The 27,690-nt window shown below is 34.7% G+C and overlaps 1 protein-coding gene across 3 annotated transcripts in view; it reads left to right on the top strand.

Moving 5' to 3' along the window:
* Positions 1–27,690, top strand: part of LOC129755113 (uncharacterized) — a 116,655-nt gene that overhangs the window by 32,597 nt on the left and 56,368 nt on the right. For all 3 annotated transcript variants that reach the window (XM_055751446.1, XM_055751447.1, XM_055751448.1), the window contains exon 4: positions 6,443–7,449. In XM_055751446.1, coding sequence (XP_055607421.1) covers positions 6,443–7,449 — 1,007 coding nt within the window. The remainder of the gene's footprint in view (positions 1–6,442; positions 7,450–27,690) is intronic.

Below are 27,690 nucleotides of genomic sequence, written 5' to 3'. Positions count from 1 at the left end.
GCTTTTCATAAGTCGGCTGATTTAGGCACTCTAGTGTTCATTACCTAACTTTTAATAGATCAGTAGGATTTTGAAATTATCATTTATTTTTCCTTTCCTTTGCAATTAAATATTGAAAAGATTCAGAAACATTATTCAACGCTTTTACGAATAAATATTTCTTAGCATAAGTTTTTTTCAAATAATGGCATGGCATCATGGCACAAATAAATTTCGAATAAAATTGATGTGCGCAGTGTTGCAAAACTTATCTGCTTATATGAGCCATTTAGATTCGATTCCCTTAATTTCTTGGGTATAAATTAAATCGATCAATCACCAAACCACATTATTTGTTGAGTTATTGAGCATTTTTAGTGTATTAAGCATGCATTTTAAGATTTTATTTTGATTTATTTCATGTAGCTGACCATAAAATTTCGTGTCTTCACAACGCTTTGCAAACCCTGCTTAAAAAAATGGCGCGTTGTGGCGTCACGGAACTGAACCGCTCTAAAACAAATTGAAATCAAATTTGAGAAAATCAAAAACAGTGATTTGTTGTTTGTAACGAAACGATACTTTTCTGAAATTTTCATAAAATTTGATCGAATTGGAGATCAAATGCGGTTTGGCGGAAAAAAATTAAAAGTGGAAAAAGAGACGCGTTGTGACGTCACGATTTCTTTTGTTTATATTTTGATAACAATTTGTTCAATAAAAATACTTTTGATTTCAAATTGTAACGAATTAAATTCTGAATTTAGCGGTATATTTTTTCCAACGTTCGATATGAACTGTAAAATCTGCAAACAATATACCAAAAAAATGTTTTGCAAACGTTGTGACGTCACGCTGGAATGGGTCATATATCTACAGATTCATGGTTTAAAAAATTCATAAAAATCTGTATGATTATAGAAAAACCTGTATCTGTATGTGGTAACGTTGCCTCGAAGTTAAATGTGTCAATCAGTGATTTGATTCTCGCATCATCTACTTTGATAGCGATTGTAAGTTCCATCCCTCGCTCACCGCTAAAATCGTAAGCACAGATTGAGAAATGGAAACGACACTCACCTTCTCGCATGCCGCTAGTGCTCAGAAAGGTTTTTTCCAAACACGAACGACAAGAATGAATTTCATTCGTGTAAGCTAATTGAATCCAATCGGACAAATGCTACACATTTGTCCCGAGCTTTAAGCTCTGGCTAGTTATTTCGTTCCCTTTTCCCTTCCTCTCTTCACACCCGACGTTGCTCGATGCAAGGGGCCGTTTAAATATTACGTAACGCAAATTTCGAGAACCCATTAGTTTTAGAATTTCTAGGCAAAATCCACACAGCGTAACAAGCTTCTATACCCCCTCCCCCTAAAAGCGATAAGTAATATTTGAATGGGACCCAAGCCTTTCGTTCTATCGAAATGTAATACGATGTTTAGATGTTGTTGGTGTATGTGTCTAGTAAAGACGATGACGGGATGGGAGTCAATCCGAACTGTTACTTGCTGAAGCCGATGAGAGATTATAACAAAACAGTAGAGCCATCAAGTTCTCCATAGTAGAGTTAAGAGCATGTGGGAAGCTTTCGAGAGCAATCATATAATTAAGAGAGATTTAGTTCATCATATTATTTTTTAATAATTGTTTGGCAAAATCTTGCTATGAGAAGGTACTAGCAAGACTAACCTATGGAAATACATTTAAATTTCTACAAAAGTTACGAAAAATTTGCTATCAGTTTTCAAATAAGAGCAAATATTTCAGACTTCCAAATTTTTTAAAAAATACCAAATTAACAGTTATGTGAAAATCGACAAAGTTTACTAAATTAACAAAATTTTCGAAAATGACAAAATCAACAAAAATGACAAATTTTAAGAAACTTACTAAATTGATATTAGAAAAATTTTGAAAAATTGACTAAACCTTCAAAAATTACTAAATTGACATAATTGACAAATTTAAAAAATTGCCGAAAATGAAAAAAATATGAAATGTAAGACATTGAAAAAAATTGACAAATCCAACGAAAATCACATAATTTCACACACATAACATCACATGATATTACACAGTTTTTCAAACAATTGTCAAAAATTCAAAAGATATGACAAAAATTATGTTGTATTAGGTGTATCCACATCTAATGAACAGACTGTAAGAAAGGCTACAATACACTGTCAAGTGTATTTACCATAATGGCAAGATGCCAAATCCAGCCAAAACAGCACAGACAAGTTTCTTGAAAAAAGACAGCAAACGTTTTTGAAGACACTCTTTCACGTAAATTTTTTGTTTGACGGTCCCGGTTGAAACGAAAATGTCGCTTTTCAAGCTAAAATACAGAGAGCTTGTCAAACGATATATTTCTCGGCAAGCTTTAAAAGTTCAGTATGCTTAAAATTTGTGCTACCTTTCCGCTTTCGGTTGCTGTACAATACTCCTATCCAGGAAGCTGTCAAAGTCTGCATTGGCGTAAGTTTCGTCGTCCATTATCAGGCAATCAAACTTTGTCAACAATGTCATATACAACTTCTTAATACTTGTTTTTGTCGTAAGGTTTTGTTGATCGTTGCGATTTGGAGTCACTACCTTCTTATAAGTCGATAGTACGGATTGTTTTTCAGCCTCATGCACTATTGTAGACGATGTTCCCAACTTATTTGCGACATCTCGAACGGATAAGTTGAAAGCACTAGCCACTCTTCTGTTCGTCACTGCGACTCACTGCGGCTTTCGATTTCCCCCTGATCCAGGTTCAACAAAACTAAAACCATTTTTATATATTTAAACAAGTATAATTGACAATGAAAATACGACACTTGATGGACAAATTTTAAGTGACTATCATATTTTTAAGAAGACTTACAATTTTTGGTGAAATATGGTTATTGGGTTATTAATTTCTGTTTCCTCAACCCCTCGAGCAATTTTAAAATAACGTCCAAAAATTTTGAAAAAAGAAAGTTTTGATAAAAAGAAATGATTTTAAAACTAAGTACCCCTCTATCTTCCGAAACGGGCAATGTTCAAAAGATTATCAATCAATTTGGTGCTCAAGCAAGTGTAAACATGATTTAAAGGTTTATTGAATTGTATGACTCCTCCTTTTAAAAAACGGTTCGGTAAAGTTTTTTTTAAATATCAAATTCGAAACAAAAAAAAAAATTTTACATAACCAGGTGATTCACTGTACTTAAAATCCCTTCCACTTTGCAATCGTGGGTGCCATACAAAACCAACTCTTATTTTGTTTTAGGAATTTTTATCAAATAAAGGGTGATACAATAAAAATTTTTCCCCTTCCTTTTGCCGTATAAAACTCCTGTCCCGGAAGCTGCTTGTAGTCGGCTTTGACGTAGGTTTCGTCGTCCATTACCACGCAGTCAAACTTTGTCAGCATCGTCGTGTACAGCCTCCGGGATCGCGCTTTGGCCGTCGTATTTTGTTTATCATTGCGATTTGGAGTCACTACCTTCTTGTAAGTCGATAGTCCGGCTCGTTTTTGGCTCGATGCACGGTTGTAGACGACCCAGCTTATTTGCGGCATCTCGGAGAGAGAGGTTAGGGTTTCGCTTGAAACTACCGGCAACTCTCTTTGTCGTCTCAGCGGCTTCCGGTTTTCGATTTTCCCCCGATCCCGACTTCCTGGCTGTCGACAGTTAAATTCCAAAATCAAAATAGGAACAACATTCTACACACACACACACCTTCAAAATGAGGGGTGTTCAGGTTTTTTAACCCTCATCCGCATTAGATTTCATTACCCTAATCAGCACTTGTGGTGTCAATTTGACACCACAAGCTCAAATCGTTATAACTTTTGGCATGTTAGACCGATTTAAACAAAACTTACATCAAAAGAAACCTTGTAATGTCAGTGAAATATGTTTAGAACATTATATATAGCTAAAGTTACTAGTTTTCTCGTTATTCAGCATGAAAGAAAAAAATCTGAAAAAACATGCATCACGAAAACTGCTGTAGTTCATATGTTACACGTCCAAAAAAATATTTGTCTTATGCATATGAAAGCTGAAGTTACTGCCTACATCATGAAGACAAGAAATATTTTTTTAAATTTTTTTTAATGAAATAGTCACAAAAAGTTCAAAAAAGTGGTCTAAAAAACCTACTTTTCATTCGATTGCAAGTAAATACTGTTTGAGCGATGGTAGAGTTTTGAAAAAAATATGACTACAAAATGTTTTAAAATTCCAACATTTTGCTGTCTTTAGATTTTTAATGCAACAAAAATTGAATTTACTGGAATTTTTCAAAGTTCACTACTTTGCGCGACTTTTTTACAAATTGAAATTTCATCTGTTTTTGTGGTCCACCGTCAGGTTGTACCCGGATTATCAGAGCTTTTACTTTGTTTGGACCAACCAAGAGTATATTCATTGAAAAGCACATTTAATCTACATTCTAGTGAGGTGCTGCAATTCACGCTGTGAGATTTCACAAAAATATGAAAATTATAAACATAAAATCATTCCTGAATTTCTAGAACCACAAGCACCTCGTCCAGCAAAACGTGTTTGTTTGCTCTCGGAGTAGGTACGGTGGGTGGTGATTCGGGCAGAGAGCGAAGCCGACAGACGAAATAACGATGCGTGTCATGCATTTCTTGGTCTGTCGGCTTCGCTCTCTGCCCGAATCACCACCCACCGTACCTACTCGGAGAGCAAACAAACACGTTTTGCTGGACGAGGTGCTTGTGGTTCTAGAAATTCAGGAATGATTTTATGTTTATAATTTTCATATTTTTGTGAAATCTCACAGCGTGAATTGCAGCACCTCACTAGAATGTAGATTAAATGTGCTTTCCAATGAATATACTCTTGGTTGGTCCAAACAAAGTAAAAGCACTGATAATCCGGGTACAACCTGACGGTGGACCACAAAAACAGATGAAATTTCAATTTGTAAAAAAATCGCGCAAAGTAGTGAACTTTGAAAAATTCCAGTTAATTCAATTTTTGTTGCATTAAAAATCTAAAGACAGCAAAATGTTGGAATTTTAAAACATTTTGTAGTCATATTTTTTTCAAAACTCTACCATCGCTCAAACAGTATTTACTAGCAATCGAATGAAAAGTAGGTTTTTTAGACCACTTTTTTGAACTTTTTGTGACCATTTCATTAAAAAAAATTTAAAAAAATATTTCTTGTCTTCATAATGTAGGCAGTAACTTCAGCTTTCATATGCATAAGGCAAATATTTCTTTGGACGTGTAACATATGAACTACAGCAGTTTTCGTGAGGCATGTTTTTTCAGATTTTTTTTCTTTCATGCTGAATAACGAGAAAACTTGTAACTTTAGCTGTATATAATGTTCTAATCATTTTTTACTGACATAACAAGGTTTCTTTTGATATAAGTTTTATATGAAGTTCATAATAATTCAAACGACTTAAATAGATTTTACTTTTGTGGTGTCAAAATGACACCAAAAGTCGGAAAAGGGAGTTTTTTTGTCCAGGCTTCCAGGGTTCGTCCATAAAAAAAGTAAAGATGCAATATTGAAGAACTTTTGAATTCATTTAGGGTCCCCGAAGAAATTTTTGTATTTTGAAGCTTCTGAAAAAAGTTACAAGCCTTCAAAGTTGCAATGGTGTCAAAATGACACCCTATTGCGGATGAGGGTTAAATGCAAAATTAAAAGAAATACGTCAAGTTGATATAGACCAAATTTTTACCGTATCACCCTTTAATAACAGACTTAAATTAACAGATCTTGAACACAAATTTATGGATCAAGATTCAGATCATAGGTTGAAGTCATCTTTGTATTGCAATTCAAAACTCCAGCTACAGCTATCATTTTAGAGCAGTTGTATTTGAATTATGATGTTGTTTGCTTTAATAAAATGTCAACAAAATAATAAAAATTTGAATGATTTTGGATAATTAAAACTGTTGTAGGTGTAGCAAAGCACACCGGGTCAGCTTGTAAAAAACAAAAATACTGTTACCTAAAGAAAAAAGACAAAAACAATCTTGAGACTTCAAGTAAATTTAATGGTGTCAGTTTTGTACGAATCGCTTCAGTAGTCCCCAAGATATTAAGGTGCAAGATCTGGCGTTCCCATTTTTTTCGCGGTTGGGCCTTAGTATCAACACACGTTAATCAGGAACATTGATTGTTTATGGAGCTTCGCAATCAAGATTGTCAAGATAATTTTAAAAATGATTGAAATCCTTCCGGTAACAGCTTTTGACAAATTGATATCAGAACGAAATTTCCCCAATCCATGACAAACCAATGCACAAAACCTCTAATCCTACGTCATCGAAACCTATGCTCAATGCGATTATCTCGAAGCGAATCCCTCTTGTGGAATCGAACATTTTATTTGATTGAGTGTGGTCGGTTTGCGAATGCAAACACAAATCCAATTCGAACTATTATCGATAAACGTTTTCACGCATTCGTCTGTTTTTCCATTCACAGGTCCACCACCCCCACAGCCGAAACCAGCAGCAACAGCGTTCCTCGAATCCGATGGACCGATGCGGTGTACGAGTGCAATCCGCTAAGCTCATTAATCGACGACACCGCCTCAACGACGACGGGCAAGTTGCTGAAAGATTGCATCACCAGCTACACCAACAACACAACCGTGATAGCTCGTAACATCGTTAGGCCAGTTTCGGAACTGCTGCTCAAACTGCCTCAGCTGTCCGGGTTGGAATCGATGATTCAATCGCTGGCTGCCGGCACCAGAACAGGAAATTCCACCCACACGACCCGGGGCAGCACGGATTCACGTGTTCCATGCGGCAGCAGCAAGACCACTTCCGGTGAGAATAACCGGGATCATTCGGCGGCGTTCATTTTGGATCGCTTTCACCGTCATCAGCTAATTTGCAACAATAGTGCAGGTCGCTTGACGTTTTACGAGAACGATTCGTTTGATGTCCTTGCATCGTCTGCCGGTTATGGAGTCAACTCGAGCTCATCATCATCGAACACATCAACAACAACTGTCACTTCCGGAACCGCTGGGCTCCCGGAGGTCCCAATCCTGGAACCGGTTCAATGCTTGCTCAGCCTCGAGTATCGAGATGTGATTAACCAACTTTCGAACGTTGTTACGGCCAATTGGAGCGCGCCAAACGCCGGTGTTGTTGTTGCTGATACCATCATCGGCAGTACCACGACGACTTCCTCATTTTCCAGCTCTCTGATGGTCCTCGGGGGAGTCAACGGCACATTCCCCACCGATCCTTTCGCCACCGATGAAGCCCTGCTCCTCGCGGACCGATACGAGTGGAGCTTCCTGTTTGTGATTCTGTTCATCTTTGCCGGGGGACTGGGAAATATTCTGGTGTGTCTCGCAGTTGCCCTGGATCGAAAGCTGCAAAATGTTACCAATTATTTTCTGCTGTCGCTGGCCATCGCCGATCTGCTGGTGAGCCTGTTCGTGATGCCACTGGGGGCCATCCCCGGCTTTCTCGGTGAGTATATCGTAGCCATCGGTTGGAAATTATGAGCTGCTGAATTTATTTTCTTTTAATTTATTGCATCTTGTCGCTCTGCTGGGGGGACAATTTATTTGCGAAGCGTGTTGTTTAATTTCGTTCCGAAATGAAATCTTGATACAACAATAAATTTTAAACAACCTATAGCATCATGACTGGGTTTGAGTTATTTAACGAAGGATTCTGCTAATTAATAACATTTGAACTTATTGTATTGACTCAATTTATGATGGTCGCAATGATAGCAAAAATAATGACCATATGCAGGCGTATCGTGCAAATACTGTAATCTTAAGTTATGATCCTAGAGCTCTAGAATCAATGAATAGAATAGTATTTCTGAAAATTGGACGGAAAATCAGGCAGTGTTGCTAGAATCTTTCCATGAAAAAAAAAGAATTATATGTTTGGGACGTTATAATTCTTTTTGGCAAAGTTGTAGCCACAAAATTTTCTAGTATATCTAGCTCCATATATTAAAATTTCATTTACATTGCGAAAGGACAAAATAAAGCTTAGATCATCTAGAAATGGGATAGGGTAGATGTTCCAACCTCCGCCTTATCCCTCTGATTCGTCTTAATTCATGAATGCATGTTTTAGAGCCGAAAAATCACTTTCCATTTTAATTGGCTACTTCTCATGATAAACTTACACCTGAGAATTTATTTTCTATCACAAATTTGTCACATTTCAAACTATTTTTTGAGACATTTGATTTTGAAATCGCGAAGTAAAATAATTATTGGCGCACTCCGCCATATTGAAAGACGAACTTTGTTATCCCCCCAACCAGGGACGGTATAGGTCATACTGTCATAGTCATAGCTAAAAATTACGACTAGTAACCCATTCTTTTTCTCACATGTAGTTGTTTAGGTTTTTTTTTTAAATGAAAGCATGCTATGAATGATTATTTGGTAAAATAAGATTTTTCCATTCTGTCATTGATCATTGAAATCTCCAATCTATCGGTCATGACCAAGGTGTGTATATATTCAGGAGGTGCTACCGAATATCGAATTCCCGATTCAGCCATTTTGGCTATGTAGGCTATGCAACTATGCGGAACTCATGAAGTTTGTTTACCAACAAACTACAGAAAAGCTGTGCAAAAAATAAACAAACTCATTGAGAGCCCCGCTCACTCCTCGCCTACTTACTGTGAAAGTCGGAGAACCTAGTGTATCAAAAAACCTTGGTCATGACCAGGCTTCTTCGATTCTCTTGATTTTGGCTCACTATTTCTCATCTGCTTGTCAAACGCCTGGGAGAAACATGCTTCCTCACACTTAAAGCGATCAAGCAGCACACGTTTTGTTGCAGAGCATTTCAAAAACACAGTCACCTAATTTAATTCTCGCACGGAGAAATGTTCATCAGCTTCTCAATTACTGGCTGAGCAATCTACGACCGAACAGAGTTGTGATGCTTCGGTTGGGGCTTATTTCAGCTGAATATTACTTTCGGCCTGTCAAATTCTTAAATTTATGATTGTCAGAGTTCTCGATGTCGGAATCAAAAGTATATTTTTTTTTCAAACTCCAAGGCCCCTGAAATGTCTGAAATTTCCAAAAGTTTCAAGCTTTTTTACCTCTGCATGCCAGAATTATTGAACGTCTCCAGCATTAAAGCAGGTTGACAAATGCTGGGGCTAATGTTCCACAATTCCAGGTAGAAAGAGGACGGTTCAAGCACATTTTAAAACTGTCTACGTGGTTATGTGAAACTTCCAAATTTCGTGTGCGATTTGCATTTCTTTTTCTCATTTGAGCAATGAGAATAGCTAAACTATGCCCTTGCCTTCACTGTGCAATTCATTTCACTGATCACACAAAGTGCTGATGAGGTGTTTTCAGAGTCACACACCAACAGTGGAAGAAAGATCATTCGTTAGAGAAAATTTTTCTCACCGCTCTCTTAGCAGCAGATGATGAAATGCTCAGTAAAAATGGACTCACAATTATTCGGAGCGTAAAAATTCATTGTCTCTTTTTGGTCAAGATGAGCAAAATGAAGCCTATATATATATTAATACACACTTAATCTTTTCTCCTGTGGTCGGGACGAATTTGCCTGTATTTTCAACAGCTGAAAATTACAGGACGATCTCAGGACAGAAAAACACTACAGGAAAACAACTGTCAAACTTCCCTGTATGATCGAAACGGGTTTCTCCTGTGATTTGCGGGGAATTTCGAATTTCATCTGTAGGCTCGAGACTGCTTCCTTTCGAGATTCAAATGAAAATTAGGGATTGATTTCGCAAAAAAAAAATACATAAATCTATGCTTTCTTAACCTTCCAAAGCCGTTCGCTAAATATCCGTTTCGGGGAAATATGCGTTGTAATTTGATTTCGTTCTCCTGGCTGTAAATGTTAACCGATTTTGATGATATTATATTCATTGTGTAGGTAATTTAATCTAATTACTCAACATTTCAAAAACAAGTCGATATGCATTACCAGGTTTTCAGATACTGGTTCAGAAAGTTAAAAGTCCGAAAAATCAATTTTATTTTTAAAATACTCATAATTTCTGACAGCTTTTCTGTATTTAAATATTTCATTGATGTTTGAAATTGTCAAGAATCCATCTATCCGACAATGTATAGATATGTTGGGGTCCAATGAAAGTTTTTACCGCTATGACAGATCTTCCGGTAGAATAAAGTCTTACTTTAAAAAAACGACATCCAGTTTTGACTTTGCTTAGCTGTATTTCATTTCTCAATGAACCGATTTTAAAAACTCAAACTTTAGTTTTTTGGCGTTAATTTGATTATTATTTTCATAGAACATACTAGGTCTGTCAAAACTACCAGTTCATCAGTATATTGGAATGATGATAAAGATGTTTGAAATGTGCGCTTCGGGTCATATTGACCCGAACGGCTTTGGAGGGTTAAAAAAAACATTTAATTACAGGTTGAGTTGTATATTATTCTAACTAAGCTGCAGGCCGTGGAGTATGTTTAAGTTTGCCCGGTAATGCACCTGAAAAAAAATTAAGTTTTTGTCACTAATGAATATTTCAAAAATAATCTCCTTACCTACCCACCGACTACACTGACTTGGGAGATATCTTGGTGTTTCGCCCAGCATCCTGGTACAATAATAAATGCTGGGATGGCCAATTCGTCTAAATGTTGGCTTTTTATTCCGACTCCGCCGGTAGGTCCTTCGGAATAAATGGTTCCTTCAGCTTTCAGGTATTCTTGTTGTTTCAGCAAAACTTAAAAATTGGGGAAATCAATTCCACTTTAACCAAAATTACTTGACACTAACCGTTTTGATCATTTTTCAACTTGACACGAAATAAAAAAGAGCGGGACAGAAAACGGTTGACGTTAACCATCCCCCGTAATACAGGACGATTGTTAAGAGCACCTGTGCCGTCTTTGAAATTTCGACCCAGATTACAGGAGAAATGAACCTTCCCGTGGTTCGGGTGGGTTTCAATTAGAACTTCGTTTGATTCAAGCAATTTCCCCATGGTTCAAGAAGTCATTATCCCGAGCGGAAAGGGTCTAACGGGTATAAAAAAAACACCATTTTCACGATTTTTTTCTAGAGCTATCGTTCAAACAAATGTATTTAAATTTTTTGCTTTATACAAAGCTTTGTAAAAAGAACATTTAGTAATTTTTTCGTTGAAAAATATTGAAAAATGAGCCGGGGACAGAGCACTTTCGTGGATGTCTTTTAGAAAACAGGATTTGCGGTGGACACTGTATCTCAGCACAGAATCATCTGAAGTCAAAAAATCAGAGCAAAATATTTTTAATAGATGTTTTTCTGGACCCCAACGTTTTTATTTAACTTAAAAAAAATTTATGCAATTTTTGTGGCTGTTTGAAGTAAAAACTACGATTTTTCACGAAAAAATCCGCCATTTTTCACCTGTAAAATCTCCCCAAACTAAAAAAAACAAAAAAGAAAAACGTTGGGGTCTGGTATTTTATATGTAAAAAATATGTTCCAAATTTGAAAAGAATTGGATAAGTAGTTTTCAAATGACGATGTCCACGGACTTTAAAAATGTGCTTTCGAGAAAAACGCGTTTGAAGTTTCTGCTCTTGCTTTCTTGCAGTATTAGAGAGGAGGAGATAAAGGCCTATAATTTCTACAGTTTTGCTTCAATTGACTTGAAAATTTTACACATTATTCTTGAAATGTTTTACAATAAGAAAATTAAAAAATTAAAAAATCGATTTTTTGAAAGTGTTAGACCCTAACCCCCCCCCCCCCCCTTAAGTATTTGAAACATGTGATACATAAATTCTATGAAAATTAGACTTTTTGAACTTCTTTCATTCAAACTGCAATATTTACATATGACCAAACGCTTTGCTCTACAGAATGGTGATTGAAAGATCCTTGAAAACTAAAACTAAAAATAAAACTTTTCCAAATTTCAGAGATTCTCTGAATGGGAATCAATAACTGCTTTTACTACTAACCCGGATTCATGAGTCTCTGGTTTAGATCTCAATACAAGTTTCTATAAAAAATCAAATTTAGTAGTTTTTTTCTACATAAGTTCGTTTCAAATTCTACAAAATCGAACCCGCTCATATTCTGATTCCTCCCATATAAGTTTTAAAGCTTAACTCATGTTTGTTTCATTTTTATAAATTCTCAGTGAATTTTCAACAAAATGTGTTTCGTCTTTTTTAACATATTACAGTTTGATTGAAAATTGCCGAAAAGTCTAATTTTAGTTGAATTACTGTACGTCAACTCCAAAAAATTAGAACAAAACAAAATGACAACAACAAAATGTTAGAATAACGAAGCGTCAATTACCGAGAAAAAAAAAACTTTCTTGCAAAAACTTTTAACGCTCGTAAAAAAACTCGAATAGATGAGCTGAAACAGTCTAATGCGCATTTCACGCATCAACGTGGTGTTGCTTTGTTTAGATATCCTTCTCCAGGGTTTGAATTAGAATACAAACGTTGACAAAACGCATGTGTCATTATGTAGAAAAACATATAGTTCATTTAAAAAATGTTGATATTCTTTAAATATGTGTGGTTTCTGTGAAAAATTTGTGCAAAGTAATTTGTGAAAAATGTCTGGATGATCGCTTAAAAATCTTATTTTACAGACAAATCCTAGCTCATGGCAACCCTGTCCGTTGGAGAGTGTGTTGGTATAAAATACATTTGCAGGGTGGATTCAATTCGTTAGGTCTAATATTGTGCTTCATGCAATTGCCTCAGCCAAGCAATGATACCTTGCTACAACAAAGCTACCTGCTTACTAGAAGACCATTTTATTGCGAGTTTGATCTCATCCGAACTTTGCAGTTAACCCGCGCGGTTGATCTTTGCGAAGTAAATAATAGCATTTGCATAAACCGCAACCGCAAAATTTTAAAACTATCCCTCAATAGTTTGAGACAATTTCGGTAGCATTTAATGGAACACGGAAAATAATAAAAAGGTAAAATTTACCGAGTTAGCAAAGGTGAACGCTCGTGAAAGCCAAAAAGGTAACTTCTACCTCTTCGAGGTGAAACTCACCTCACAGTGAGGGAAAATTTACCTGAATCGAGGTTGGAAAAAAGGTACAATTCACCGAGAAAAAAGGTGAATCCAAAAAAGGTAAATCTTACCTCGTAGCGAGGTGAAGTTCACCTGAATTGAGCTCGATAAAAAAGTATAGTTCAGCTAGAAAAAGTTTAATCCAAATAAGGTAACACTTACCTCGTAGCGAGGTGTAATTGACCTGGATTGAGCTAAACAAAACGGTACAATTCTTCTAAAAAAAAGTATCTATTCGCCGAACCCGTTCATTGAGGTTAAGCTGTTTTGTCATTCTAGGAGCAAGTTTTGCTTTGTGCCTAATATGTGAAAATCGGAATAGAATGGTAAATGTTCTTAAATATCATTTAGTTGTGCTGGTTCTCGTCATAATACTATTGATTTTGTTTCAGATCGGCCCATAGAGCTTTGAGGTGTATTCCACGTCATCCTCCAGCCGGAAAAGCCGAATCTGACCGGATTAGCCGAACGGAGGAGGCCATGAATGTACGCAACGCAGGTGGATTCAGCGGCCATAGCGGCTCAGAAGAACGCGAAGCCGAATTACCAGTCCTTATTTATCTCCAATAAATATCATTTTTGAAAGAATTTTGTATTTTTTTAATTCTTATTGAAGAAAACAATTAAACCAACCAGCATTAACCTTTTAAATCAGTAAATGGGAAAACGGTATTATTTACTATTTTACTAGGTGAATGCTAGGTAAATTGAAAAAAAGGTAAAATTTACCTTTTTGCTAGGTGAATGAAAAAAAGGTAAAATTTACCTCGAAAAAGGGGTGGAAAAAATTCACCTCGCAAAAAGGTAAATTTTACCTTTTTTTATTTTCCGTGAAGGTATATGTGATGTTGGGTTTTCGGATGTGACAGACAACGCGTCTTTTAGTACCGACAGACTCATTAAAACTAACTTGTATTCAGTGGTTTCTTGCAGTCGTTTTCTCGATAAGGACAAGGTTGTACATTTACAAGGTGTGTTAGATTAAATCAAGGTTCATAGAACTAATTAAATAAAATGGGAATTTAGTCGACACTACACAGCAAAAAATTTGTAAGAGTATACCCAATCTAAAATACGAGTGATCTACTTTTTGACCAGTGTAATTCAAAACTGATGTAATTTTACACTCTTTTTGATCTATTTTTGAATCGTTGGTATAAACTTAATTTTGTATGATGTATGTTTACACGCCCTGATCTAAAAAATATATCTCAATATAAAATTACATCGAAAACAATGTAAAACACGACAGATCCATTGTTTTCCTTTTTTTCACGGCATAAATTGTTCTGTTTTTATCCGAGATGGTGGTTTATTGTGCGAAAAGAATTAAATTTAAGTATTAATTTTGTATTAAAACCGAACCAAATTCTTTCAGAATTGTATTAAAATATGGTAGGTTATAGTTTTAGACGAAATGACAAAAATGGAACTTCAAATTCTCTTTCGATTGCAGGAATTGCAGTTTTATAAATGGATCAAAGGCCGAATCAATGTTGAATGTTTCTGATGTTATGGGGATTCCGATTACTATGCTGTTCCGGAAGGATTCAAGAATGTCTGAAGCTGATCAGCAAAACATCGCCCTGCTGGGGATCATCGGACACAACCACAATTCCAGCTGCAAGTGATGGTGGATGTTTTTTGAGTTTGCAGTGTATCAGAAATATATGTTAAATAAAATGACACATGTGGCGTATTTATTCATAAACAACACCCAAAAACTGATTATTTAAAAAAGATTTGTAATATTAACGGTAATATGTTTTGAAATTTACATCATTGTGTATTTTTACACGACGGTTTATGTCATCCGTTTGCGTGCATTGTTTTCGATCTAAATTTACACGCCTCAAAAATTACATTGTTGAGAAAAATACACCGTGGTAGAATTTTATATCAAAATCGATGTTCCGTTTTCGTGCATCGTTTTCGATCTAAATTTACACGATTTATTCTTGCTGTGTACAGTATAATATTTTGCTGCCCGCATATGCATTAGCCAAGCAATGGTAGATCTTAACAATAAAGCTATCAAAGTTTCATGGCTTATTGCGAGTGGTTACTTAAGAGATCGTTTGATATTATCCGGGGCGGTTGATACGTTTGAAGTAAGCTAATGCCAATTGCATGAACCGCAAGTGCAATTTTTTTTAATGTATACCTGAAGATGGTGAAATAAATTGAGACAATTTCGGTCTCCTTGTACGACGGAAGTAAGGACCTGGTACGACAATGAGGGAACTTGAATGTGGAAAATAAATCATAAATTGTCTCAAAAGTACGAAATGGATTGATCTATTTCCTGCATAATTTCATAACACAATATTAGGAATACAGTTCAATGAATAAATTTCAGTTGTAAACCAACATGGAAGGCAATTCCGTTGAAGTAATGAAAAAAGCTTCCTTAAGCCGTTGTCTTAGGGGCCTCTACCCTACTTTAATTGATAGCTTATTTCCTAATTGTCGGACATACGAAATTTTGACAGTATTTTGTTGCCTGTGAAATATACTATCCAACCTATTTATTTTTCTATTTTTTTTTTTCAAATTTGATACGGTCAAAATTTGGTCTTTATCAACTCGACGCATTTCTTTCAATTTTGCATTTAAAAACCTAAACACCCCTTATTTTGAAAGGTGTGCGTGTGTAGCATGTTGCTCCTAGTTTGATTTTGGAATTCACTCTTCAGTAGTCAAAATGATCAAAATCAAAGCTGGCAAAATCGCTAAAAGTTGCCAAATCAACCGTTACAAATGTAATTAAAGTGTTTGGGGAACGTTTGTCGACAGCCAAGAAGTCTGGATCGGGGGGAAACCGAAAACCGGAAGCCGCTGAGACGACAAAAAGAGTTGCCGGTAGTTTCGAGCGAAACCCTAACCTCTCTCTCCGAGATGCCGCAAATAAGCTGGGTGTATCGTCTACAACCGTGCATCGAGCCAAAAAACGAGCCAGACTATCGACTTACAAGAAGATAGTGACTCCAATTCGCGATGATAAACAAAATACGACGGCCAAAGCGCGATCCCGGAGGCTGTACACGACGATGCTGACGAAGTTTGACTGCGTCGTAATGGACGACGAAACCTACGTCAAAGCCGTCTATGCAGCAGCTTCCGGGACAGGAGTTTTATACGGCAAAAGGCAAAAGGAAGGGGAAAGGTAGCAGATATTTTCAAGCACATGAAACTGTCAAAGTTCACGAAGAAATAACTGGTTTGGCAAGCCATCTGCACTTGTGGCTTAAAAAGCAGCATTTTCATAGCTTCCGGGACTGTCAACCAAGAAATTTACGTGAAAGAGTGTTTGAATAAACGTCTGCTGCCTTTCCTGAAGAAACACGGTTGTTCCGTACTGTTTTGGCCGGATTTGGCATCTTCCCATTACGGTTAAAAGGCCATGGAGTGGTACGCCGCCAACAACGTGCAGGTGGTTCCCAAGGACAAGAACCCTCCCAACACGCCAGAGCTCCGCCCAATTGATAAATACTGGCCTATTGTCAAGCGGAACCTTAAGACGACCGAAAAAACTGCTAGGGACGAGCAGCAGTTCAAGGCAAACTGGCTTTCTGCGGCGAAGAAGGTGGACAAGGAGGCTGTACAAAATCTGATGGCAGGGGTTAAGCGTAAGGCCCGGCAATTCGGATTTGGAAAAGCGGAAGTCTAACTGAATATTTTTCCTGAATTTTATACTAATTAAACTTGAAAAAGAAATTTCATTTGATTTTTCAAATAAACGATTTCACCGATTTACACGCGTTTTCCCTTGACCAAATTTTGACCGTATCACCCTTCAGTATTATTTCTTGATATCTTAATTTGAGTCCAGTTCAAAGGTATGCAGCATTGACGGGTCTGAAATTAAGACTCTTAATGTTTGAATAAGATTCTAATAAAATTCCGACAATGTTAGTGATTACCGAATAGATTTAAATTTATTAATGGAAAATGGCACAATTGATTTTTTGAATGGATTACAATAAAAGTAAACAAATAAGCACCTAAAATAAAAATTTTCTTATCTTCAAACATTTTTTTTTTCATATTTTGTTCAAAAAAAATATACCACTTAATTACAGACGACCCCTCTCCCTGCAAAGTTTTTTTTTTAAGGTTTTTTTCAGTTTAGCAAGTTTTTCGAGACAATACATTTTAAAGAATATCAAGCATTGCCATCTTAAATGAATCTTTTTGAGTATAACCTAAAATCATTCAAAAAAAAAACAAGATCAACATGTAGAGCGTATACAAAATCTGTGATAATTTAATAAGAGTCTTCCAGATACATTTTTAGAAAAAAAAAATTAAATATTCAGAAACTGGATCAAAAATTTGCTTGCAGCTTTGTGAAATTGTAGAAATTTTAGTCTTGAACCTGAATTTTATTTTTGCAACGTAATTACACGATCTCTTCTCTCCCTGAGCCCTTCAGAATGGGGGTAGGCACCTCCCTTTTTCCAGCTGGGAGAAAGAAAAAAGAGAAGAGAGCTTCCATACAAATTTTAATGAACAATTTGAGAACTATTCCAGCAAATTTAACCAGAATTGCCATTGAAGGGTATTTGAGTACGGAAATGCTCCTATGAATATTTGGTAACCTTAGCTCTTTAAATTGGGTGTAGGGCTAGGAGGGGTGTGTAAACCTTATACTTTTGAGCATAGCTGGAGAGCTGGAAACAAATTTGATAGTTGAGGGTATTTCAATACGAGAAATATTTATTGATAAATTCAGACGACTCCTTTCTTTTAGCGGTGGAATATATCGGGGGAGGGGGTCTTCCATACATTTTTTTGCATAACTCGAGAACTAATCGAGCAAATTTTAGGCACTCACCGATGGATCCAATAGGGTGATACGCAGGTGGGATGGGACTATCTTACACGTTTTTGCATAACTCGAGAACTCATCAAGCAAATGGAACAAAATTTGTCATGGGATGAATTTCAATACAAGGAATATTCTTTTGATTACCTAAAACCGTTTTTTTTTTTTGCAATTGGAATATAGGATTTAAAATATAGGTAGAGAGGAGGAGGGCTTCTATACAATTTAATAGCATAACTCGAGAATTTATTTAACAAATGGACAAAATTTTACATGGGAAATTATTTTGGTTTAGAAACCTCTCTCCTTCCAGTGAGTAGATACATAGGAAGGTTGAAGGATGGCCCATATGTTTCTACGTTTGATTGTTATAGACCCTTACACATTGCAGTGTGAAAAGGGGATGAAAGGAGGGGGTTATTGTAAAGGTTTTAAACTTATCAACCAATGGAACTAAATTTCATATGAGAGGATTTTTGAGTACGAAAAAATTGTTATGATTATGAGAGATCCCGGCTTCCTTCCAGCAGAGGGGATGAGAAGGACAGGGGCCTTACTTACCAGTTTGTTTTTTGGCATGAATTGAGAACATATCAAGCAAAACGGACCCTAAGATAGGATGTTTGCTTACGAATAATTTGAGACCTTCTCTAATTGGAAAGGGGAGAGGGTAAGGGAAATCATATCGATGAAATAATTAAAGAATTTATGAAGCTTATAAAAAAAATTCTAAAAACTTCAGATTATGAAAAAAAATTTAGAGATCAAGTTTCAGAACATAAGTATACGACATCTTTGTATTGCAATTCGATACTCCACCTTCAGCTCTTATTGTATAGCAGTTGTCATTGAATTTTGAGTAGTTTGATTAAAAAAATGCCCACAAAACAAAAATAAATAAATATTTTTGAGAAAATTTCAAACACCGAGTCAGCTAGTATTGAAAAAACAACACGTTTGAATTGACTGGATTTGTTGTCTTATTTCGGGATATTCTTGATGTACGAACGAAATCTTAACTCTAATTGGAATTAAATTCTCCAAGCTTCAACAGATTTAATACCAAATTTTCCAAATCTTAGCATAGATTTTTTAAACTAGTAAATATACAAATAAAACAGTTTCTTCCAAAGTTTTCTCAACAATCAAAATTGGGAAAATCTTTCTTCACAAGCAATTAAAAACAACCAAGTCAGCAAACTTCTATCGGAATGGTTTTATTGCGGCACGTTCGGGCAACCTCTCCAGATGAAAACGCTTCCTGGGGGAAATGAAACTTTTCTTTCAACTTTGCAGCAAATCTGACAAAGCGAGAAATTTCTTTGTCGAATCGGACTCTGGATGCCAGCCATAATGATTTGTCAATAAAATACACACTTTTCATCCGGGACGGTCGACATTTGCATGGAGGCCTATAACCGAGTTAAAGCGCCAAACTGAGACCGTAGCGTTGAATATTATAATTTTCACTTCAAAGCACCACAGCCAGCAGTCGTCGGCATTCATGAATTTGCGTTAATTTTGTTTGATGAATGATACTCTCTTTGCCAAGGGTAAGAGGCGTTATGGAAATTTGAAACGGAAACATTTTTTTGTGAGACTCACTCCGTTCCGTCGTTGACGGGAAAATATGGAATTGATTTGCGTTTGGTAATCAAACCATTCCAATCGGTTATTGGGAGAAATCTTCAAAAGATAGAGAATTTAAATTAATCAAATAGGTTGAGTTAAGAGGCACCTTTTTGGAGTCATAAGAATCTTAAATAGAACTTTTGGAACTTTTGAATTGAATTCAGAATACTAAATGCGAATACGATAACATTTGCGTGAGCATCAAAATTTCATTTCAATATGAAGAAGAATTGAATCATTTGAATATAAGATAATATTTTTTGAATATAATTTTTCTCAACAATCACAAAAAAAAAATTTTCGGAACCTTAAACATGGACGGTTGTTAAACAGCCTGTTTGATGAAGGTAAATACAAAAAATGCAAACAAATGCAAAAATACAATTTTGTGCACTGTTTTTGACATGAGCTAGCATAAATTATTCGGAAATTATCACCACTCAATCATCATTGACCCAATTAGGCGGCATCCATAAATTACGTAACGCAGAATATGCACTTTTTTGACCCCCTCCCCCCCGTATGTCACAATTCGTAACGATTCGACGTACCCCCCCCTATGAAAATTACGTAACGATGATAATAACCCCCCCCCCCCCCTATCTTCTCATGTTTTTGAATACTGATTTTCGAAGATCAAAAAGAGATTTTGAAATAAAAAATTTTAACGTTCTTCAAAACGGAATTGTTATTTATCCAAATTGCTTCTTAGTACCTACTTAATGATGCCTCTTTGATCTGATAAAATAATTTGATTGTCACGAGTTGCTCTGTGCTTGTTCACTGCAGCATAACTTGTTCTGCAAAATATACTCCATTTAGTAATTTTCGTCGGAATAATCAAAATTGCATTTTTTAAATCAATTGAGAAAAAATAGTAAAATTTCCGGTTAATAGAGTTCTTGGGGGTAAATGTTCCTAATATTCGGTTTTCAACGGTTATTTCACGGATATTTAATACACATTTAAAGGAGTCTATCTCAGAAGAGGAAAACTTACAAACCAGTTCCAATCATGTTGAAGCCTACAAATTTTAAGTTGATTATGGTTTGTTTATCATTCTGCAAAAAAAACATGACATCAAAATCGCTGCGATTACACTAACTTCAATTTTTAAAGAAAAAATCGTTACGTAACGATGAGCATACCTCCCCCCTCCCCTATGTCACAATTCGTAACGCTCGAGCTTACTCCCTCCCCCCCTAGGAGCGTTACGTAATTTATTGATGTCCCCTTATGAAAAAGGGACAATCTCTCCAAATTTTTGAAGTTTTGGAAATGTGATACAGTATGGCCAATTTTAACAAAATTGTTAAGTCTTAAGTCAACTCTTGATAATGTTGTTAAGGTAAACAATTTTGACAATTTGGACAATTTTGACAATTTTGACAATTTTGACAATTTTGACAATTTTGACAATTTTGACAATTTTGACAATTTTGACAATTTTGACAATTTTGACAATTTTGACAATTTTGACAATTTTGACAATTTTGACAATTTTGACAATTTTGACAGTTTTGACAATTTTGACAATTTTGACAATTTTGACAATTTTGACAATTTTGACAATTTTGACAATTTTGACAATTTTGACAATTTTGACAATTTTGACAATTTTGACAATTTTGACAATTTTGACAATTTTGACAATTTTGACAATTTTGACAATTTTGACAATTTTGACAATTTTGACAATTTTGACAACTTTGACAACTTTGACAATTTTGACAATTTTGACAATTTTGACAATTTTGACAATTTTGACAATTTTGACAATTTTGACAATTTTGACAATTTTGACAATTTTGACAATTTTGACAATTTTGACAATTTTGACAATTTTGACAATTTTGACAATTTTGACAATTTTGACAATTTTGACAATTTTGACAATTTTGACAATTTTGACAATTTTGACAGTTTTGACAATTTTGACAATTTTGACAATTTTGACAATTTTGACAATTTTGACAATTTTGACAATTTTGACAATTTTGACAATTTTGACAATTTTGACAATTTTGACAATTTTGACAATTTTGACAATTTTGACAATTTTGACAATTTTGACAGTTTTGACAATTTTGACAATTTTGACAATGTTGACAATTTAGACTGTTTTGACAATTTTGACAATTTTGACAATTTGACAATTTTGACAATTTTGACAATTTGACAATTTTGACAATTTTGACAATTTTAACAATTTTGACAATTTTGACAATTTTGACAATTTTCACAATTTCGACAATTTTGAAAATTTTGTCAACATTGACAATTTTGACAATTTTGATAATTTTGACAATTTTAACAATTTTGACAATTTTGACAATTTTGACAATTTTGACAATTTTGACAATTTTGACAATTTTGACAATTTTGTCAAATTTGACAATTTTGACAATTTTGACAATTTTGAAACAGTTTAATTTTTCTAATTTTAGGTTATTTCGAAAGAAAGGGTTGATAGGATTTAAAATATGTATATTTAGAATCAGCGCCTCAAATTCACAAATTTTTGCACTTCTGTGATGTGATTTTCGTTTCTTGACAATTTTCACAATATTGATTATTTTAATTGAATTTTATGTTATAAAAAGAAAGAAAATTCTGTTTTAATTTCGTTTTTGGAGAATTGATGAATTTCCTAATTCCAATGCCAGCCTGATTCGAACTTTGCATGTCAACCGTGCTGTTATCATCTTAGTCGCTTTATGATTTGTTACATTTCAACTCGTCAAGCCACAAAACATCAGCAATTGTGTGTAGGTATCCATTACATTGTTACTTTTTCCGTTACCAGTCAAATGGTTTCATTCTTCGAAATTTCTCGCATTCCCGCATCCATTTTGAAGCATTATTCAAATCCATAAATAATAATGATCACGTGTGCGGTCGTGCTCAGTATTTGATTTAACGAGCGTTCTATGTGTACTGCACAGAACACATTCTTCCGGCCCCTGGAATCGTTGAATGTGAGTAGCTGTGTGTGTGTGTAAGTGTGTTCAACTATGTTCATAAATCTTCCGCATTCGCCCGCCATATGCCCGGTGACAAATCCGGTACAAAATAGTAAAGGAGGTACAACGCATGCACATTCGCCGCCATAATTTCGGTGCGATATACACAAACCGGCAGTTCCCCACATTTTCCGGAGCCGGAAGCCGGATGTTGTAAGCACAAACTAACCTGATAAAGCGAGTGAGTTTGGTGGTGTGTTTTTTTCCTACATTCTCATTTGCTAGTGAATGAAATTTCGAAACCACCACCTCCAGGATTAGAACCGAGTACATAGAAAGCTCCGCAATTATCCTTTGGATTCACTCTTTTGAAAGTCGAAATTAACTTTCCGAAAGAAGAATTTTGGTAAGTGGCCGCTCGTATGTCATTATGACAATAACTAGGATTAAGAGAGCTTCAACAAGTGGGAGCTCTGAAAATTCAAGTTGCTTCGTTTGTTTGCACAAATAAAATTTTAATGTAGTACACATATTTTAAATTTAAATGTTAGATTTATAAGTGGGTTACTGTAGGCCAGATTTTTTCTTTGCTCCAGAACTTCCTTACTATACCTTAAAGATGAAATGAAAAGATTTTAATCTCAACACATATTCGACATATTAATGGTGGCCCATTAGACCGCTGCAAAAAATTACTTTTTGCTCCCATATGTTTTTTCCATGCCTTTTGGGTCACCAAGCATCAGCGTTAGCGCAACACGTTTAAATTTTGTATGGAAATTTGTATGGAAGAAGAAATTATTGCACATTAAATAATCCAGAAAATTCAAATAAGCTTGAAATGAAGTCGGTTTTTGATTGTTGGTTTTGACTTTTCTTAGCCTTAATTTTTTCGAACATTACAAACAACTAAGAAGTTCATGGAGAAACTTATAACCATTTCAAAATAAAAAATCTGAATCCATTGAAAAATATTCAAAAATTCCAGACTTTACTCGCTAGAGCTGTTAATAATTGCATGAAATGTTTTTGCAAACGCTATATAAATCAATAAATTCTCTTGCAATGTAAAGCAGTTTTTAGAGATTTTTTATTTCCATCCTACTGTTACACAGCTTTCAAATAAGCAGTCAAAAATGATAAAATTAAAAAAATATTGAAAACAAAAATTCAATATAACATTGAATATCTTTCTCGGGTACAATTTAGGTTTGCGTTTTATTTACATAAAATGTACTAAAAGAATCAAGTAACATTTTTCAACCAAAGATATATTTTTTGGAACTTTCAGAACATCACTGGCGATTTTTGAATGAAAAAATTTGTGTTTCCCATATAAATTTCCATACAAACTAAATCTCGTTGCGCTAATTCAGGACTGGATGGATCGCTTCCAAAATTTTTATTGCTTTTTCTGACAGCAATAATAACCAAAAAAAAGTTATGAGAGGTGTAAAAATTTAGGAATTTGAAATTTCCATACAAAACTTGCAGCGATATCCCTGCTCTCCTCTATATATTTCAGCCTCCTAGCAGAATTGCTCTAATTCCAATATCCCTCAAGAATCGTTTTCAATCGCTTGAAAATATAGGGTTTAAAAGAGTTTGCTTGAACGACGATGTGAATTCTACCACGCTTTACTACTGTCGTTTTCTAAAAAAAAGACGCTTGCAGACAAAACTCCCATATTAACTGAAAAGCGTGTCCTTAAAGTTCAAAATTCTCAGAATAATAAAACTTTAATAAATATTAATTCTTAATCTTGAATTAAACAATTTTCGGCATCTACTTAATTTTTGACGGTCGCCATATTATATTTCCTTGGTTTGGTTTTATTTTTGGCGCATGTTGTTACTCAAAAAAAATATTGATTTTAGAATTTGTAAGATACTAGTCATCATGACTTCAAATGATGTACGCATAGAGTTAAGGAAAGAAGACAAACGAAACATGAACAAATAAACATGAATTTTCACTGAGGTCCTATGTGTGTGTTCTTTTTCAAAACCATTTTATATATTCATATTGAATTCGATTAAAACTAGGGTGGTCGAATTAAAACCGGTAAAACCGGTAAAACCGTCCATTTTCTCAATACCGGAATACCGACTTTTAGGACGGTAAAAACCGGGATTTTCGGTAAATTTTTCATCATTATTTGGAATTTTTCTAAAATTGACAAAGCTAAATGTTTTGTTTTACCAAATATTTATGAGTACAAAAACCCAAATGTTGTTCAATCAGCTTCAAAATCCAAGCTCATTATTTATTTACATAGTATTCCGTCTCACGACATAACTTGACGAACATAATTCCTAAAATTCCCTCGATCCATGGCAACTGTTCTCCAATTCCTCGGGCACCCCACGTTCACCAGATCACGCTCCACTTGGTCTAACCACCTCGCTCGTTGCGCCCCCGCTCGTCTTGTTCCTACCGGATTCGTAGCGAACACCTGTTTTGTAGGACAGTCGTCCGGCATTCTCGCAACATGTTCCGCCCAGCGTATCCGGCCAGCCTTAACCACCTTCTGGATACTGGGTTCGCCGTAGAGTCGCGCGAGCATTTGTTGTTTTTATTTTTAACGCTTTTGAAGCATTTTTTTTTTTTCATACAAAGGAGTAACGAAGTTTTAATAAATTTGCAAAGTATCATAGCAACAAAAAGCATATGGTACAGATCCAAACAACTTTATTTTTTAGTAAATTTTGCCTGGTTTTGAATAAATTTTTATTTCTTTTTATTCGTTTTATTTTTGGGAAGGCGAACTTAATACGATAACGACCTAGGTTGCGGGGGAAACATTCGTATTTTAGATGACAATAATATGTAATTCTGTGAGTGGAACAGAAACTTTGTGACTTCTAGACTCCTGCAACCTCACAGCGAAATTATAATAATAAAATGAAGATAATAAATGTTATAATTATCGTGATAATGATGATAGACAAAGGAATAATTTAAAGGCACAATACCATTTTTTTCCATAGGAAATGTTGCTAAATCTATTGCGTTATAAATTCTGAGCATTTTACGCCATTACTACTGCAATTAGACAAAATATTTTCATGAATTCGATATACTTTAAAAAATACCGGTTTTACCGGTTTTATCGGTTTAATAAATTACAAATACCGAAAAACCGGATTTCAAAAAAAAAACCGGTAAATCCGACCACCCTAATAAAAACGTCACAATTTTCTGATTAGTGGTATTCGGAACGTTTTCTTTAATCATTAACTCTAATCAGCTATTGAGTGTCAATATGACACTATGGGAAGTTTGGCGGCATGTAACTTTATTCGGGTGCATCCAAATAAACCAATTTATTTGGTGACGTTTAATAAATTCTTGAAATCTTTAATTTTCCATCATTACTTTTTTTTATGGACGCACCCTGGAAGCCCAGGAAAAAAACTTCTTAATCAGACTTTGAGTGTAAATTTTACACTCCTCGCTTAAAAGCGCTATATCTCTCTTGTTTCTCAATCGATTTTTACAATATTTTTAATTTTGGAAACCTCGTAACACAGACTACTCATAACGTAACTCAAATATGTCTCTCTCTCTCTTCTTCTTTGTCCATGAAAGCTTATGAAAGCTCCTTATGTGCAACGTATAGCTTCAAACTTCAGCTTGCTTGGATACTAAGTGAATTTTTTTTTATATTCCGTAGCTGATCTACAGTCTTATTTCCACATGTTTTGTTCTGAGGCTTTTAATAACGGTAAATTGAAGTGTTGTAGGTGATTAATGTTTGAAAAACATATTTGAGTTTCATTACGAAATTTTCAAAACTATAAATTTTGTAAAAACCGGTTGAGAAATAAGAGATGTATATTGGTTTTAGTTAGGAGTGTCAAATTGACACTTCAGAGACTTTAACGGATAAAAGTTTGAGGAAGGAATGAGGGTTAACATAAGAAATTCTCAAAATCCAGTTTTCAACGGGAATTGCTTCAAAATTCTTTTGAGTGCTCTAAAGAACCCAATTCTCAACTTGAACGTGCCAAAGAGAACTATGAATCATATTCTTCGAGACTGGTCTAAAATATGGAACTCAGAATTAAATTTGCATGTTTTTTTTTTCAAACTCTTTGAAATTATATTATTTTGTAAAGACACGTGAACATCCAAATATATTAACACTTTAAAATTTTCATTGCTTCTAAACGAATAACGCCTACTACGATTATTTAACATTTCTTCGCTTAATACTTTTTTGAATTGTTCCAACATAAATTTAGTTACCTTCTTGTAATATTATAACTTATTAGTAATTTATTCGTGAAAATTCCACAATTTTTTTTTAAATTACCTATTGATGTTTAAACATTGAAACAAATTTACCCAATATTGTCCCGAAATTTTCGATTTTTTTCTCAAACCCTCCCTTCTTTATCATAATATTATTCAAAAGGTTCAAACTTCTCAAAAATTTCCTTAAAAAGAACCAAAGTTGTACCAAAATTGTTGAATACTCTTTTAAAGTTTTCCATAATAGTTCCAAAGTTTTTTCAACGGGTTTCTCAAGTTTTTACGTACATAACAGAACATTTAATAAAATGTGACAATGCCTTATGATTTCATTCATTAAATAAAAAAAAAAGTTGACTAACTCAAGAAAAAAATATTAAAAAAATGGTACAGTATCCCAAAATTGTTCCAAATTAGTCGGAAATTCGTAAAGAAAATAAAATGAAACATTTTGGAATTTTCGTCAAAATGTTAACAAACAATTGAAAAATTGTCCCAAGTTAAACTTAAAAGGGCACCAAAGCTATTTTGATTTTTTTTATTTTAAAAATTGTCCTTAAGCAATCCAAATTCATCCAAAATAAGTATACAATCCCGAATGTTTCACAATTGTCCAATTTGTTTTCTTAAAATTATTCCAAAACCATCCAAGAGTAATCCTGATGTTTTCAAGCGCTTTCAAGTTGACTGCATAGTTTTTTCAATATTGTTTTAAATATATCCTTGAAAAGTCTTGAAAATGTCTTTAGTTTTCCCAAAACTATCCCAGAAGACTCAGTCGATTTGGGGTCATTCTTGAGTTTTTCAAACCTTGGGGTCTCAAAAGCTTCATTTTCATTCAAAACGGATGCATAATTTTAGAGAATTTTTAAGTAACGTTCACATGAGTAAATTTAGGTTTAAGGTTGGTATGGACAAATTATATATCTTTTACTGAAAAAACTTTTATATTTCAACTGTGGAACCGAGCGTGCTGATGGTTTT

Source organism: Uranotaenia lowii, chromosome 3 (assembly GCF_029784155.1).
Source record: "Uranotaenia lowii strain MFRU-FL chromosome 3, ASM2978415v1, whole genome shotgun sequence".
Taxonomy (NCBI): domain Eukaryota; kingdom Metazoa; phylum Arthropoda; class Insecta; order Diptera; family Culicidae; genus Uranotaenia; species Uranotaenia lowii.
This window is presented reverse-complemented; position numbering and strand designations above follow the sequence as displayed.